Source organism: Pituophis catenifer, unplaced genomic scaffold (genome assembly GCF_029215685.1).
Source record: "Pituophis catenifer annectens isolate HBS135680 unplaced genomic scaffold, rPitCat1.0.hap2 SCAF_1, whole genome shotgun sequence".
NCBI classification, from domain to species: Eukaryota; Metazoa; Chordata; class Lepidosauria; order Squamata; family Colubridae; genus Pituophis; species Pituophis catenifer.
The window spans coordinates 253,563,577-253,580,417 of NW_027256881.1; the positions used below are offsets into that span (position 1 = coordinate 253,563,577).

At 35.2% G+C, this 16,841-nt stretch overlaps 1 protein-coding gene across 3 annotated transcripts in view; it reads right to left on the reverse strand.

The window, feature by feature from the left end:
- Nucleotides 1-1,789: 1,789 nt before the first annotated feature.
- Nucleotides 1,790-16,841, reverse strand: part of DENND5A (DENN domain containing 5A) — a 77,650-nt gene continuing 62,598 nt past the window's right edge. For 2 of the 3 annotated variants that reach the window (XM_070933907.1, XM_070933900.1), the window contains 8 exons: nt 15,515-15,636; nt 13,298-13,443; nt 11,514-11,632; nt 10,180-10,361; nt 8,884-8,966; nt 6,043-6,166; nt 4,977-5,145; nt 1,790-3,589 (listed from right to left, as the gene is read on the reverse strand). In XM_070933907.1, the coding sequence (XP_070790008.1) occupies nt 3,406-3,589; nt 4,977-5,145; nt 6,043-6,166; nt 8,884-8,966; nt 10,180-10,361; nt 11,514-11,632; nt 13,298-13,443; nt 15,515-15,636 (1,129 nt within the window). In that variant the 3' untranslated portion in view covers nt 1,790-3,405. The remainder of the gene's footprint in view (nt 3,590-4,976; nt 5,146-6,042; nt 6,167-8,883; nt 8,967-10,179; nt 10,362-11,513; nt 11,633-13,297; nt 13,444-15,514; nt 15,637-16,841) is intronic. The other variant, XM_070933916.1, reaches the window with a different exon arrangement.

A 16,841-nucleotide genomic window follows, 5' to 3' on the forward strand; every position in this document is an offset into this window, starting at 1 on the left:
AAATTACAATTAGAAAAGGAATAAAATACTTGTAGTTTCTGTTCTATAAAAATGATTAAAATGTGCCAAAATTCTTCACATTTTGTTAAAATTACAGCTGCATTTTGAGGAAAGTAAAGAACCCTAAGAATAAAAGGAACTCCAAAATGAAAATTAAAATTAAAACCATGTAACTTTCAAGATTTTTTCATGTTTCCAGATATATTTTAACTATGACAATGGAAGTCTAAAATACTCCAAAGATTGACATAGATGCATTGTCTATATTGTTGGAAATATACAATGCACCAGCACAAAGTTTTGAAGTACTAATCTGAAACTTAAAATTCTTCACAGTGGAAAAGTATTTCTCCTCTAGATAGAAATATGATTTAAAAGTTTATGTGCTGGTATAGAAGAAAATTCCATTGAAAGGAATGGGCTGCAACTGACTTGTTAGTAAATGGAAAAAGCTATACTTTTTGTGATGAATTTCAATTTTGATGACAAATGGTATAATTGCCTATCAAATAAATACAATGCAGTCCTTGTTATTCTCTTATACACATGAAAGTATTTGAATCATACAGCTTAAAAGGAGGAATTCTGTTAACTGTTATGCTTTAACAAGAATGATATTTCTAGTTGTTGAAACAGGATTCTATGAGAATTAGGTCATTGGTGCCATGCTGAGAATTGATTATTTCTCTAGTTTTGCAAGAAGTATATCATTTTGTGTGCACAGTTTGAATCTAGAAGTGTTTTTGTGCCCTCCATTTAGCATAAAAGAATAACTGAACTACATTGATATTGCCTCTATAATTGAGATATTTTGTTTGGAAATGAGTATCTACTGTGTTTTCATCTGAAGAGGTACAGTTATATTTATGAGAAAGTGATATCCTAGAAACATGCTGGACCTTTATTTCTTGTGTATTCATAAATGCAATTGCACACAATGTTTAAAATACTTTCCTAAATATATCACTATATATGCCCTCAGATTTAAGAGGCCTGTCATGTATTGCAAGATTATGGGAGATAAGGTGGATATTGAAAGATTACAAATCTATAGTTGATGTTCATAGAACCATTAACATGGTTCTTAAATAAATCATGCTTGACAAATATATTGCTTCAGGTTCTTTTACCAGAAGCAATTTGTCCCACTGCATATTAGGCCAAGGAACCACCTAAAATCAAGAGATTCTTGTATGCAATGGGAAGAAATTTAATAACTTTAAATACCACATATGCTTGAAATATTCTTGGCAGCACCAAGAATCCTTCAAGAGAGTGATTTGCACTGTCCTTGCATAATGCAAATAAAAACAAAGATAATACAACTTCCCATTATTTTCTCTGTATAGATGCTGGTGATAATTGCGATTAAGCCAAGTGTAATATACATTCATACAATTCTTTAGTCACACCCTGCATTAGCTACTATTGTACAAATCTTCTATTAAGTTGTATCTATCAGAAGACATTTTATACAAAAAAGTTTAAGGAACATGGCATTTCAAAAGAAAGTGCCTAAAAGAATATGTAACAGGTGTTTTTATCTTGAAAAGTTTTGTGTGCAGTTAGCTAAGACTTTTCCTGATAAAATTTTGGAGGAAAAGAATATGTTTAGATGAACACAGAGAGAGATTTCAGTATAGATCAATACACAACAAATAAAATAAAGGTAAATGTGCTCCTTTGAGAGTCAAGCATATTCCTCTTAGGATAAGAGTAAATAGATTAAAAATGAAGTGAAAGAAGACAATAATGAACGCTTCTCAAGATAATAATGAAAAACACAAGGTAAGTAAAAATAGTAAAATTTAATACATGTGCTGTATTTTAAGTTACTGGAAAAAATAACCACAAAATGTAGGAATTAAGAATAATGCTACTTGAGTAAACTGACAACTGAAGACTCCTTTTTCACAGCTCCATATGTGTTCATACAGAAAAGGCCTCCTACTATAGTACAGAGATTTCAACCCTTGTCCTATGTATCTCAGTATTATCTCTATTAGGTATGCATTTTCTAAGGATTTTAAATTCTCAGCTAATAATGACAGTTGTTTCTAGGCATTCACTAGATTTTTTTTCTTGATTGGAATTTTACTATTTATAAGAATCCACATCTGAACTTTATTAGAATAGGCTAATATTTTTACATAATGTTCACAAGTATCCAAGAAATCCTCCATTTAACAAAGCAAAATTAGAACATGACATTCAGCATTTGAAAAGAAAATGTTTGTTATCTTCTGCCTATGAAGTAGGGTTAACCAAGATCTGAAAACCTTTCTATGTTAATAGGTTTAGTAACAGCATAAGTAAGTCACAGTAATACTGACCTCACTCATACTAATCCAAATGTTTGACCAAAAGATGTGCTTATAATGCTGTAATAAAATTGTGCCAGTATGATAAGATGTCACACAAGTGTGAAATTTTTGTTCTGTAACTCTGCATATTTATATGCTATTCCAACAAGTGTCACATTATTACACTGTTAGCCATTACGTAGGGGGATATGCGACCTTAAAATAATCACATTTGTATTTTATGTTCTGAAATATCATTAGATATAAACTGATTGAACTTGAAAGGCATGTCCATGCTGACATATTTTTCTGCAGATACTTATTCTGGAGCTTCTGTCTAAGGGGACTGCACTCAAGTATATAGCATTCTTTTTTTTAAAGGCAAAGACCAGATCATGACGAAAAAGTTAAATAAATAAATGCCAGTTAAAACACACTTATAATTTTCTCTGTGCAATTTCATGTATGAAAAAATACTACTGATTTCTGAACATCTATCTGCATGTTTCACTCCTGAAAAATCTGCTAAAAATAATACTGATAAAAAAAGAAAAATTGCTAATGAATTCAGTGCTTTGAGCCTATTAAAAACATTTACATTTCTAAGTTTCTTGCAGCACAGCAGTGATTCAACATGGAAATGCTAAATAGTGTAACTTACGTAATAAAATATTAGTTTTTAATTGCTTAGTGACTTAGCAGAAATTGGAATGTGTTAATTACATTTTTTCAGGATATAGTCTGAAGGCAAGTTGAGAGAATGCTAAGAGCTTCTCACTGCACCATTATCTATGGCAAAGAAATATTACAGCTTTAAAATAAGCTGCACAATACTCATCTAACTCTTTCACATGAAAGCGTGTAAAAGCAAATCAGCAAATAAACTCTAAAAGTAATTTATAAGTATCCTTTTTCCTTTTACACACCAGATGTACAGTTTTGTTATATTTTTGTACACCATTTGGATCTTCATTCCAGAAGAGTTGCATTGAGTCACATGAATATTTTGGATGCGATGTATTAGCAGATATAATCTTTGCATACTAACAATAGTTTGTTCCTTGTTGCTTTTTTTAAACAGTGCTTGTTGCATGAGGCAAAATCAGATGTCAATTCCTTTGACAAGGGATGTTTCCAGTGTGATATTGAACTCCTGTAATGTTTGCAACACACGAATCAAAGAATTCACAAGCGTGTGATCTTTTATCAATGCTGTATCCTCATACATCTGAGCAGTGATGGGGCAGTCTGCCAACAGAGCAATCCAATGGTGTAAGAGATGATCTCTGTAAGGGAAAGTTTTAGAGGTTGAAAACAAGCATTAAATATTATCTTCTTTTGTAAGAAAAATACTAAATTTTCTTGTATTATCACTCCTTCGTAACTCAAATTTAGCAATCACATATCTACTACCTAGCTTTGGTATGGACAAGCTAACTTGAAGTTCTCCACATTTTTTAGAACTATTACTCTCACAAGTCCCGAATGTCAGCAATCATAGCTTTAACAGAAAGCAATTGCATGGTGAAAGCAATTTGTAGACTTAATGCTGATACCTTGCTTGAGACTTTCAGCATTCCAACCAAAATTCTGAAGACAATAAAAAGGAATTCCAAAATCTTTAACATGTATTAAGTTTAACTATTTTAAGTAGAAACAACTCCCTTTAAAAGTATATAAAATATTTGGATAGAATTATTGCTTGTTTGTGCAATTCTTACCCGCACAAACAAAAAAATTAAAATGAAATATAGGGTGTGGCTGAAAAAAATTCCTCCTCTCAATATTAGGACTTCTGAGACATAGGACTGGAATGAGCAAGAAGAGGTTTATCTTTGGAAAAAAAATCCTAGCATAATAATTCTTTCCAGAAGATTCAAATGGTTACTCAAATATTAATTTTTTCAAAGACCATGCATATATATGTATCTTGTGCATGTGTGTGTGTCTGTCTGTCATCTCTCAAATGATTTGGGGTTTTAATCAATACTGGCAAATTGTGTACCTATTCACTGTGGGTTTTTACTCTATTATTATGTAAAAACTATCCAGAGCTTAAATATTTTTCACTAACAGGACTTAGTTCTCAACTTTAAAAAAAACTGTATTTACTTCTCTCAATAAACTCATAAACTAAAATAGTTCCAGATGCTAGCAGTTCTGACAATGACTGGAACTGGATTGTGAAGATAACTATTAACGAAACAACTAAAAGGATTATTTTCATTCAGCTACAATCCCATTATAACATTTGAGGAGCTCAAATACAATACCTTTATTATAGCATAAGGTACAAATATTAGAACTAGTGAATATTCAAAAACAAAAACTCTAACATTTCTTTTTCCAACACATTAATTTCCTTTTCATATCTAGGGTTTCTTGCATTTTCAGTCTTTTAATCTATAATTATGAGCATTTATATATGCATGTACACCATCTCTCGTTATTTTTTTTTTTAAACCACACTAATTATTTTTTAAAAAAAATCCCTTGTCACAAAATAACCAATTACGGATAACCATCTTCTATTTTAAGTTTCTAAAAGCTAACTAAGTGACCAAATACTTCTTTAAACAGCACCAACCTAATCAACAGAACAAGGAAACAAAATAATTAGGGAAACATTCTAGCAAGCAGCTTACAGACAAAGCAATAGCCATCGAGTCATACCTAGCTCCAAGGCAAACTAACATCTGAAATTTGCCATCTTTTCCAATATTTCTAGGAGTGTTGTTGATGGCTGTTACAAAGCGACAAAAACTCCTCGCCCTTTTCTGCCAGTTTTCTTCTGGGACCAGTTCATTCTGATCAAGAGCTTCATAAAATCCTTGTGCTTTTTCTGAAGGTAGACATAAAACAACAAAAATGGTCATCTAATCATATCAGATTGTAACAGAATTATTTTTGTGTTTCTAAATACAAACTTACCAATTTTACTCTGATCACCTAATATCTATGTAGTACAGATAGCCCTTGACTTACAATTACAACAGAGCCCAAAGTTTCTGTTGCTAAGAGACATTTGTTAAGTGAATTTTGCCCCACTTTATGATATTTCTTGCTACAGTTGTTAAGTGAATGGCTGCAGTTGTTAAGTTAGTGACATGACTGTTAAATGAATCTGGCTTCCTCAATGAATATGCTCGTCAGAAAATCACCAAAGGGGAATCACATGACCCCAGGACACTGCAACTGTCATAAATATGAGTCAGTTGCCAAGTATCTGAATTTTGATCATGTGACCATGGGAATACTACAACAATTGTCAGAGTGAAAAACAGACATAAGTCACTTTTTTCAGTGCTGTTGTAACTTCGAACGGTCATTAAATGAACTGTTGTAAACTGAGAACTACCTGTAGTATACTATTGTTTTCAACTTTGTTATAATGAGAATTAGTAGAGAATGTATATAATACATAAAAAAGCAAATATCATTACACTTTCAAATTTAAAAACTGACATCCAGGCAATTGATAAAATACCACTCATATTTTCGCTTGGTGCTTAAATATTATTTGACTACTTTCTTCCCTATTGCCTTGTTTCTTCAAATATTATCTAGAATAATTGCTTCATTTCATTTTCTTATATTAAGAATGGGTGTTAAAAGTTACTTCTAGTTCTAAATAGTATTTACTTCAACAACCAATAATTCAAATTACACATGAAGCTCATTTAAGACGACAAAGTAGATATTATAGGATTATATTTCCAAGCAAGTGTTCTGTACTTACCTAGAAAATCCCAAATAAAAACATTCTTGAAGAGCCTAGGAGATTTAAATCCATGCTGAAACACTTGCTCTAGAGCTGAAACAAGTCCACCTTCTCCACAAAGCAAAAGTGTTAAACTTCCTCTCTGCCAATAGAAAATCAAACAAAACATATTTTTAAGTTGTTTATATATCTGTCTAACCGTAAATCACTATAGCCTGTGATAACTAATCAGAGGTGGGTTTCAGCAGGTTCTGACTAGTTCTGGAGAACCGGTAGCGGAAATTTTGAGTAGTTCGGAGAACCGGTAGTAAAAATTCTGACTGGCCCCGCCCCCATCTATTCTCTGCTTCCCAAGTCACAGCTGATTGGGAGGAAATGGGGATTTTGCAGTAACCTTCCCCTGGATTGGGGAGGGAATGGAGACTTTGCAGTATCCTTCCCCACCACGCCCACCAAGCCATGTTCATCAATCCATGCCATGCCCATCAAGCCACACCCACAGAACCGGTAGTAAAAAATATTGAAACTCACCACTGTAACTAACTGAATACTATACACATTTGCCATAAGCTACCTATATTTCATATTGATTCCACCTATTATATTAAAAAGATTCAGGAGTATTTTAATAGATTAAATTTACTTAAAAGGTAGCAAAATGAGAACTACTGAATGAGTAACACACTAGAACAGGGATAGATAATCTATAATTTATATATAACAACAGCCTTTTTACTGGTATAAATGGAGACCCCCAGATTGCATCCACAAGAAAACAATGAACTTTTACCATACAACAGCAGCGCCCAACTTTTTGGGCACCAGTGACAGTGGAGAGAGGTTTTTCCATGGGCCAGAGGGGGCCTTGTTTTGTGTGCTGCCTGCATCCTGTGGATGGGGTTTTGTTTGTTTGCACGGCCCAGTTTCTGACATGCTGCGGACCGCTGCCAGTCCATGTACTGGGGGTTGGGGACCTTTGCCATACAACGTAAAGAAAGGACAAAATAGGCAGAACAGGCAATTGAAACTGCAGGGAGAATAGTGGACAACTTCTGTTTGCGCTATGGATGCTATGCTACTGGGTATCTGTAATAGTATGTAGGAAACACCTTGGAAGAGGAGAGAAGAAATGTTGCCTAAGAAATGCTCAGATATGAGACGATATAGCCTGCAACTGGAAAGGGGGCAGAGCAAGAAGTTCAAAAAGAATCCTCTCTAGCTTCTCGGATTGTAAAGGAGATGGCAGGAATTTGTACTTTAACTTGTCAGATTCTGTTAATGTAGCTTTACAATAAAATAGAATTAGTTCATTTGGTCATGTTTCCTGTTTGGCCTGAAAGAGGTGAAATTTAGCAGGTTCTGACAGGTTCTGGAGAACCGGCAGCGGAAATTTTGAGTAGTTTGAGAACTGGCGAATACCACCTCTAGCTGGCCCCAGAGTGGGGTGGGAATGGAGATTTTGCAGTATCCTTTCCCTACCATGCCCACCAAGCTACGCCCACAGAACCGGTAGGGAAACATTTTGAATTTCACCCCTAGGCCAGACCTACAAGGATATGTCTACTACTACAAAATAGGGAAACTAGTAAACTAGTTTCAAAATAGGGAAACTAGTAAAAAATCTTAGATGAGAAAGTACTCTGTGTATGAAAATGAAGGAAAGTATTTATTTATTTATTTATTTATTTATTTATTTATTTATTTATTTATTTATTTATTGAATTTCTATACTGCCCTTCTCCCGAAGGACTCAGGGCGGTGAACAGATTAAGATTTCATATACATATAATAATATTATATTATTATATGTTGATCCAGATTCACACAAATCAAATTCCAAAATTGCCTCTGATTTCCACAGTGTGGTTCACCTAGCCCCTTTTTATCAGATAATAACAATTTACCAAATTTGTATGCTGCCTGACCCCCATGACTCTGAGCAGCTCGTAACAATTAAAAGAATTACAGTAAAAGATAAATTAGATGTAAATTTATATTTCACCTCTGCAAATACCAGGGGTGAAATGCTTCCGGTTCGGACTGAATCGCCCGATCTGGTAGCGATGGCGGCGGGTGGTTCGGAGAACCGGTAGCAAAAATCCCTGCGCGCCCCCCCCCCCATGCCCAGCTGAGCCACGTGATCATCAGAGGCTGTGTTTTTTACTTTTAAAAGCATTTTTTCTACAACCTCTTCGGCCGAAAAGATGCTTTTAAAAGTTAAAAAAAAAAGCCTCTGATGATCGCGCAGCTCAACTGGGATTGTCAGAGGCTTTTCAAAGGATTTTTTTCTGCAACCCCTTCGGCCGAAGAGGTTGTAGGAAAAAAATGCCTTTAAAAGCCTCTGGCGATCCCAGCTGATTTGTCTGATTGTCAGAGGCTTCTAAAAGCATTCTTTTCTGCAACCTCTTCAGCCGAAGAGGTTGTAGGAAAAAAAATGTCTTTAAAAGCCTCTGGTGATTCCAGCTGACTTGCCTGATCGTCAGAGGCTTCTAAAAGCATTTTTTTCTGCAACCTCTTAAGGTTATAGAAAAAATGCTTTTAAAAGTTAAAAAAAAAAAAAAGTTGGCCACGCCCACCCAGTCACATTACCCCCTCCCACTAAGCCACGCCCACAGAACCGGTAGTAATAAATTTTAGATTTCACCCCTGGCTAATACTGATCAAATGAACTTAATTACAGCTTTCAAACACAGTTGAAAGTCCTAATAAAAATGCCACAATATGAAATTATATACAATATTATGTATTTGATAATCCATACCTTTACATTAATTAGCAATTATAGTAGTCAATTCTAGGCCGATATCAATCAAGGGAGAAATTATCAACCCCCATTATTGCCATGTATAGTAAGCTTACCTCTTTCTCTGGCTTGTGGAAATGTTTGACAATTCCATTTACTGCTTCACCAATAGATTCTTGTATCTGACCTGTATTTAACTCTACAAAAGGAAAAAAAAATATTTTAAAAACCTAATCCGATGTCTAGTTTATACACAGATAAGTCAAGTCCTTTTAAAAGTAAGAATGGAGAACATATTCTCTCTTTTTTATAGAACTTTTTAATTTGTGCATAATCTGTAACTTAACCTTAAGGACAAATCCTGTTTACTGCAGGAAGTGAAATATCCCCAGCAAATAATTGACAAGCTTCTGTTTGAACACAACTACGGATGGGAAGCCGTCCAGCTCTCTGGATAATTGGTTCTCCTGTTGGGAAGTTTGGTTCCCCCCCCCCCCGAACATTAAATACAAACTCTTTCCTATTACTTATGCCTTATGCCAGGGATGTCAAACTGGTGGCCCATGGGCCGATGCGTCATGCACAGACCATGCCCACCTCAGCTCCGTGAAGGGGGGAAATGATGGCAATGTGATGTGGAGAGTTTGATACCTATTCTTTATGCTGTCCAGCAGTATAGAAGGGATGATGATCTTTTTTGTATCTTTCAAATACTAAACAAGAATAGTATATTATGGGCGATGGAATTAATAATCTAGTTGAAAGACATTACAGAAGATACTATATGGATTACAAATTTAAAGTCATTTGAGGATTTTATTTATATATGGAAATATCTTTTAGTGGTGCGGGCAGAAGAACAAAGATATTAAAAATATTATGTATGGTAGACCTGTAGGAAAGTGGGTGGAGATAGGTTAGGTTACTGATTGTTTAGTTTAGGAAAAGGGATGTTATGTTCAGATATTAATATACTTAAAAGATTTGAATTAAAGAGACATATGAGTTGAATAAATGCTAAATTAGGATTTATTATATAGTTTTATAGCTGAATGTTGCTTTGAAATGTATAGTATAGGGGGGATATAATAATAATGTTAGAAAGAAATGGTTAGCACATAGGGGGTGGTGTAAAAGGGTGGTAAAGTATTATATATAATGTGATATCAATTTGGATTTTATCTTGGAGAAGCCATGGGGGGAGGGGAGGGGGAGGGGGGGCTAGGGGGGGAAAGGGGGAAAAATCTGTATTTGAAAAACTTTTTCAATAAAAAAAAAAAAGAATAGTATACTATCCTCTCTCAGCCTTCTCATGTTTTTCAAGAGGCAACTGGATTTTCTGGTTTTTCTTTGAAGACTGAGAATCTCCATAGACACTATGAGTGGAAGTAACTACAATCTACCCAGCTTACTTGGCTTGTTGTTAGGTGATATGGTGACAAATCTTCTGATCATGCTGGGGGATTGCTGCAATGGGGGGGTTCTGCACTGCCTTTCGTCTACCTCAGAATGTGATGTCAGCAATTCACCCACTAGGATCCTTTCTAAGCTGCCATCATCTACACCTTTTCCAAGCCATCTTCCACATGGAAACCTGAGGAAAAAAATAAAGAAAAGAAAGTACGGTAGGGTCATTTTGCTCATATTGCACTTTTAATAAGACAGCACACAACACACTTGATTTTCCTCTGTAAGGTGAGTGTACTCCATTGTAAATCTTTCCAGTTACTGTATAATTGAACCAGCAGAATTGTGTTCATGAACTTGAGAATAGACAATTCTTGCGATATTGAGAGCTACAACTGACTGTCTTGAGTTTTTGAAAGATCACTGAAGGCTATTTGATGCTGCAGTGTTTCCACTGGAAGATGCATACCTGATTTTTCCCCTTGAGTTCTTTTGTGGGGGAGGGAAGAAGCAGAAGATGGAGAATTTCCACAATGAATCCTTAACTTAGACCACAAACTCAGCAATAAGCTTTAATTGATCTACTATAATTTGACTATTTCGTTGCTACATTTTGGCAATGCGGGTTTAGGATAACGGGGGTTTCAAATAAACTCATTGGGTTGCCCACCTCTGATATAACTGTTTCTGTCTCACAAAAGCTTAGCTTTTGGAAAGCAAAATAATTGAAAATTGTGGATTTAAGCATACAAATATTTGGAATGGACTACAAATGGGGTGTAATACTGTAGAACAATTTAGGCTGTCAAATACTGATTCAAAAAATCAGGATGTATACTGTATAGGCTCCATTCTTCCATTAGATTCCAATTTATGCAGAAGTCAATGCACATTTTTTGTGTAAGCATGAAACTAATAGGAAGTTACTATAATAGATAAAAGATTATCTATTATATGTGAAATAGAAAATTCCAAATAAATCAACTTGCAACATTTGCAGGTTCAGTTGGTGAAAGGTTATCATGATTAATACATCCTTGAGAGACACCAAATACCTTCTGCACATATGGAATTACTATTTAGAGCTGAATTTTACACCATTGCAGGTTATTATATGTAACAATATTGCAAGTCATCTGCATTAGTAGCTGATTTATTTTCATAAAATAAGAAAGCAAAATGATACCTATCTGACCAGATGAAGTTTTTATTGTTTGGAACAGTTACAGAAACAAGAAAATGAGGCCATCATATTTATTGTACTATAAATGTGTATAATTCATTGAATTCAATAATTCAAATACTATTTGTACAATGCATAAATTGAAAGGAACCTTACTTGTAAGTATGACCCGTCACTTCATTTCTGACCATAACATATTCCACTAGCCACTTGGCATACAATCCAGAATTATCATGTCCTATTTGTACCGTAGTAAGTTTTCCCAAATTCTGACACTAAAAATTAGGAAAAAAAATATATATTGGGTAAAAAAAAAAAAACAAAGAGAGAAAACAAGATGCCTTCATTAATGTATATTAGAAGAGGGAAGATATAACTGGACTTTAGGCAGACACTGGAGATGCATGAAGACAAAGATCTGAGTTAACGTTTCAAAGTCAATTCTGTTTTGCTCTGCAATTGAAACAACAGAAATGCAAGGGAGAGAAGGTAGCTGACATTCAGAAGAAGCTTGGAATGTTAATGACGATTAAAAGGATAATATGATAATCTCTATTTTCTCCAATATGACTCAGTAATTGTTGTTGATGGGATCCTCTCTCTCTCTCTGAAGGAACAGGTCCACAACTTGGAAACATATGGCTGCTGCAGGACATCAGAGGAAAGCCATGGGCAAAGAAAGCATGTCCAGCATTGGCTAATCTGCCAGCTACACCCCTTCCTTGACTATGAAGTTATGGCAACATTTATTTATGTCCTGAACACCATTCTAACATGCTCTATATGAGATTGCTTTTGAAATGACCCAGAATTTGCAGATGGTGCACTTTGCAACGGTTGGGATATTAATGGCTGACAATTAGTACCAGGATGTTTTCTGCTTACTGCCCAAGCTACCAGTTAGTTTCCAAGTCCAATCAAAATTCTTTATTACTTATAAAGCTCTATGGGAATAAATTCCAGGTTACCTTAAGGATTGTCCCCTTCAAGTGGACTTCGATGTTTCATGCATTGTAAAAGGGAGGTTTTGCTTAGGGTCCTATTTCCATGAGATCTCAAAGGAGCACTAAGAGGAATGCACGCAGCATCCCCCTCCTCCTTCTTTGTAACACTAATCCTAGAGAGGCACCAGATACCTACCTTGCTGATTTTCCATAAATCATTGAAAGTTCTGTTTCATTAGACCAGGGTTGTCAAACTTGATTTCATTGAGGGCTGCATCAGAGTTGTGTTTGACCTCGGGGGGCCAAAGTGGGCATGGCCAATTCAACGTCACTTGTGTCAGGGGCGCCTGTGGTGGCCCGAGTGCTCTGCCAGCGAAAACAGGCTCCTAAGCTCAGTTTTCGGCTGCAACTGCCTCCTGCAACCCTCTGTCAGCAAAAACAGAGCTTGGGAGGGCCCTCCTGAGCTCCCTTTTCACTGGCAGAGACCCTGCGGGCCGGTCCTTTCAAAATCAGATGTAGAACTTTCTCAAAACTTCAAATTAAATGCAGAAAGGGGAAACCTTGCTCCTCCTTTAGTAAACTTCCTTTTGTGATCATAGTTGTCAGGGTTTGCTGGAATCCACAAAAATAAATATTTTCAAAGGCCAATTTATTAAATTCTCTCTCTCTCTCTCTCTCCCTCCCTCCTTCCCCCAAAATCTCCATGCTTTTCTATTTTGTGTTTCTTTAACTTGAGGTAGATATCCCATGGCTCTGGGATACCTGTAGTTTTGAGCTATAAAGCTGCTGAAAATTTAAAGGCCAACTGTCAAAGGTGTGTAAGCTATTCCCTGTTTAAAAAAAAAACATTAAAGGACTCTTAGCCAGCCTCCGCTACTTATTTTACATTATTGCAATGTAGCCCTTGATCATTAAAAAATATTTTTTGAAACAAAAGCACAGGGCTTAGTGATTGAAAAGTTGCTTTCTTCTGTTCAACAACAATATGAGAGATACCTCAAATGTCATCTCCAGCATATTTCTTGGAATCTGCAGGATTCCTGTTTCACCCAATTCTCCTGAAATGCATATCCATGGGTTGGCTGTAAACATTGAGCCACCAAGTTTTTTGCTAGGAACAATCAATATATGGTATGGAATCACTGTAAAAAAGAAAACACACATACAGCTGGATAATTGTCTCCAAAAATAAATGCAGGGGGAGCTTTACTGAGCTTCGTCAGTAGAATCTGCTACTCCTGAAATATATAGTTCCCCAGTGAGAAATTCCCCAGTAAGAAACTTTTCCACTGAGAATTTTCCCAGTTCATTTTGTCACCTTCCAGGCATTAAGCATTAAGCTTTTTAATTTTATGTTTCAATTTAATTCTTAAACCAAGCACGTCTGCTTAACTTTTATTGATTTATGTTATGAATTATATCAGTTAAAAAAAGTAAGTAATAGTTTAGAGTGTTATAAGTTTGCTGAGGTTATTTTTGAAGAACAACTTAGCAAATTTTGAAATACATACATACATACTCTTCTTAAATCTCTTTTAAAAAGTATTGCTTAGCAAAGCTGTATTTAGTAACTGAAATCTTTATATATCATGAATAAGCTAAATAAGGTTTTGAGGAGATGTGTGTAAAAATCATCCTTCTTCTTTAATACTTTTTAACTTCCAGTATCAGCCCAATACTGGCCCCATGAGCCAAATGAAAAGAAAAAAAAAAAGCCAGCAACAGCATATGATAAGTAAGATGGGAACAGATCTTACTTCCATCCAGGGGTGAAATCTACTTACCCTCCCTATCGGTTCGGAAGTACACATGCCCCACCCCGTGCGTGTGTCGCGTGCGCACTTGGATCATCTGTGCATGCACAAGCCCTTCTGTCATTACTTCCTGTTAAAACCAGGAAGTAATGACGTCTGAGCAGGTGGGTGGAGCCTTGCGCCGCCGCCACTACCAGTTCTCCGAACCACCCTCTGCCATAGCTACTGGTTCGCCTGAACCAGTGCGAACCGGTAGCATTTCACCCCGCTTCCATCCCTTATACTATTTTAGTGTTTACTAAAATACTAGGTATAAATTATACAAACCAGTTACAATTGTGTTTAGCAAATTTATAGATAAAATTTATAGATATTGTTTTATTCTCTGTTTATAAATGAGACAGTTTCAAAACGCTTTTAAAAATCACTGCTTCCAGGAAACCTATTTACATAAATACACTAATATTTTTGATCCACGGAAGAAGCAAATAGGTACGCAAATATGCACATATAAATACCTGTCTCACAATTAAAAATATTTGTATCTATAAACTGCCTTTTGAAAATTATTCTTCCAAAAACACACTCTATGTAAGACAATGCATGCCCTATAGCAGTGATGGCTAACCTTTTTGCCATCACGTGCCAGGAGGCGGGGACTGGGGGGTTGCACACACGTGCCCACACCCATAATTCTATGCGCCCTGCCCCCCACACATGTGAAACCCACCCCGCTCCCCTCACTCCTGGCACATGATGGCCTGGAAGGTCCGTTTTTCTCTCTCACCTGGCTCCAGAGCCTCTCTAGGAGTCTGGGGAAGTTGAAAACGGTCTCTCCCCCCCCGGAGGCCCTCCAGAGGCCAGAAACGGCTCGTTAGCCACTGATATGGCTACGTGTGCCATATCGCCATCACGGCCCTATAGCTACCGAATTGCATTCAGCGTCTTGTACTGACCAATGTTCATTTAAGTATCTTTAAGCATTTTGGTCCTTTTTTCACTTCCCACACAAAGTCATGACTTTCTATAACAAATTTTGAGGGTATATAGGGTATAGATATATCTCCCTGCCTAGGGAGAGAAAATGCTCTCTTTCCAGTTTACTGATAAAAATCAATTATAGTAGTTAAATATATTTTCTATCACATCTCAAAATAAATATAATTATAGCTTCCCTGGCTTGAGAAATCCAAAGTTTAAAATTTGAATAATGTGTTGGGATTAATATTGCTTTATAAATAATTGTCTTACATAATTTTTAGAATCTGCATTTCTTGCATTTCATTTTCCTTTCTCCTAAGACTTTTAGCTCTCTATAGTGGTATACATATACAAGTCATATGAAAATAGTATTCCATGGATCTGACAAAGTGGAGTCTGAACTACAAAAGCTTACTATAGAAAATTAGGTACCACAAGATAATTTGAAATTTTTCCAATAATAAAAAGTTATACTTACAAATTGTTGTAAAAACATTGGTGAAACAGAAGTAATCTACAGCATTGAATGACAAGAGATGATAAAGAAACTGTTCTTTTTCATCATCGCAACGAAGGAAAGCATAACGCTTGTAGAGTTTTCTGACAAAGAAAATAAATACTTTATAATTATAATAGAAGTTTTGTTCTGAAGAATGCACTGACAAAAACTAAACCAATGGATTACTGTTTTAGAGTCTTTTAGATTTTGTATGTGCTTTATATGAATTTCGATCCACATTTCTTTTTAAAGAATGGAAACTATTTTAGAAATATGGAAAAATGTGATTGTTGAAAGGTAAAAATCCAGATAAAGAAATAAACGTTTTGAACTATTAAATATTTCAATCCTAGTTTTAGTATCATCAGAAACTATTTGGAATGTACAATGCAAGTATATTAATGCTCTATTTAGATTTAAGAGTTGTTTATTTAATGGAATTAACTCCAAAGGCATAAGATGTATAGACTTCCATTTAAAAAAAATAGAAATTGTAATTAATAGAACAAGAAAGTTGTAGATTGATTTACTCTCTTGGCTAAGCGCAATTAAATATAGTCTCTATTACCTGAACAAAGTGCTGAATATTAGTATATATTAATTTAGTAGTTTAAATAATACCTTCACTCAGGAATTCAAAGTAGTATATTTAATGTTTCCTCTTCCTATTTTTTCCTAACATCAACAATCCTGAGAAATAGACTGGACTGAAAGGGGCTAGCCAAAGGTCACTCACTGAGTTTTGTGGCTTAGGGTATCCAGTAAATTGAATCTTCAGGTTCCTAGTTCTAAAGTTAACCATAATAATTTCCCTGATCTGCCCTAATCTGTATGTCCCTTTCTGGAATATTTTCATTTTTAAAAAAATAATCTTCTAATTAATATTTTTTCCTAGGCAAATCTATATCTCAGAAAATAATTTTATTCCTTCCAAATGGAAAGAGACACTAAAAGGAGTTTTTTTTCCCAATATTTCTCGACATTTCCAAAACCACTATATGTTGATTTAGAAAAAAAATTAATAGGCTTGTACATTTTTTAAAAGTATGAATTTTGCCTGGGTAGTATATGACAGAATACATACTACTCAGGCAAAATTATACTTTGACAATAAATAAAATACTCAGAAAATGGTTCAACACTGAGCAGCACAAGTATGTACAATAATTCTTAGTTGTTTAAATTATTTACAGATAAATGTATAAGGAATAGTTCCATATTAAATCTCTGCTCTGCCCACTTTAACATATTAAAATGAGAGTTGCATAGATCAGGAGAAAGTTGAAAGTGGGACTAGGTTACTAAA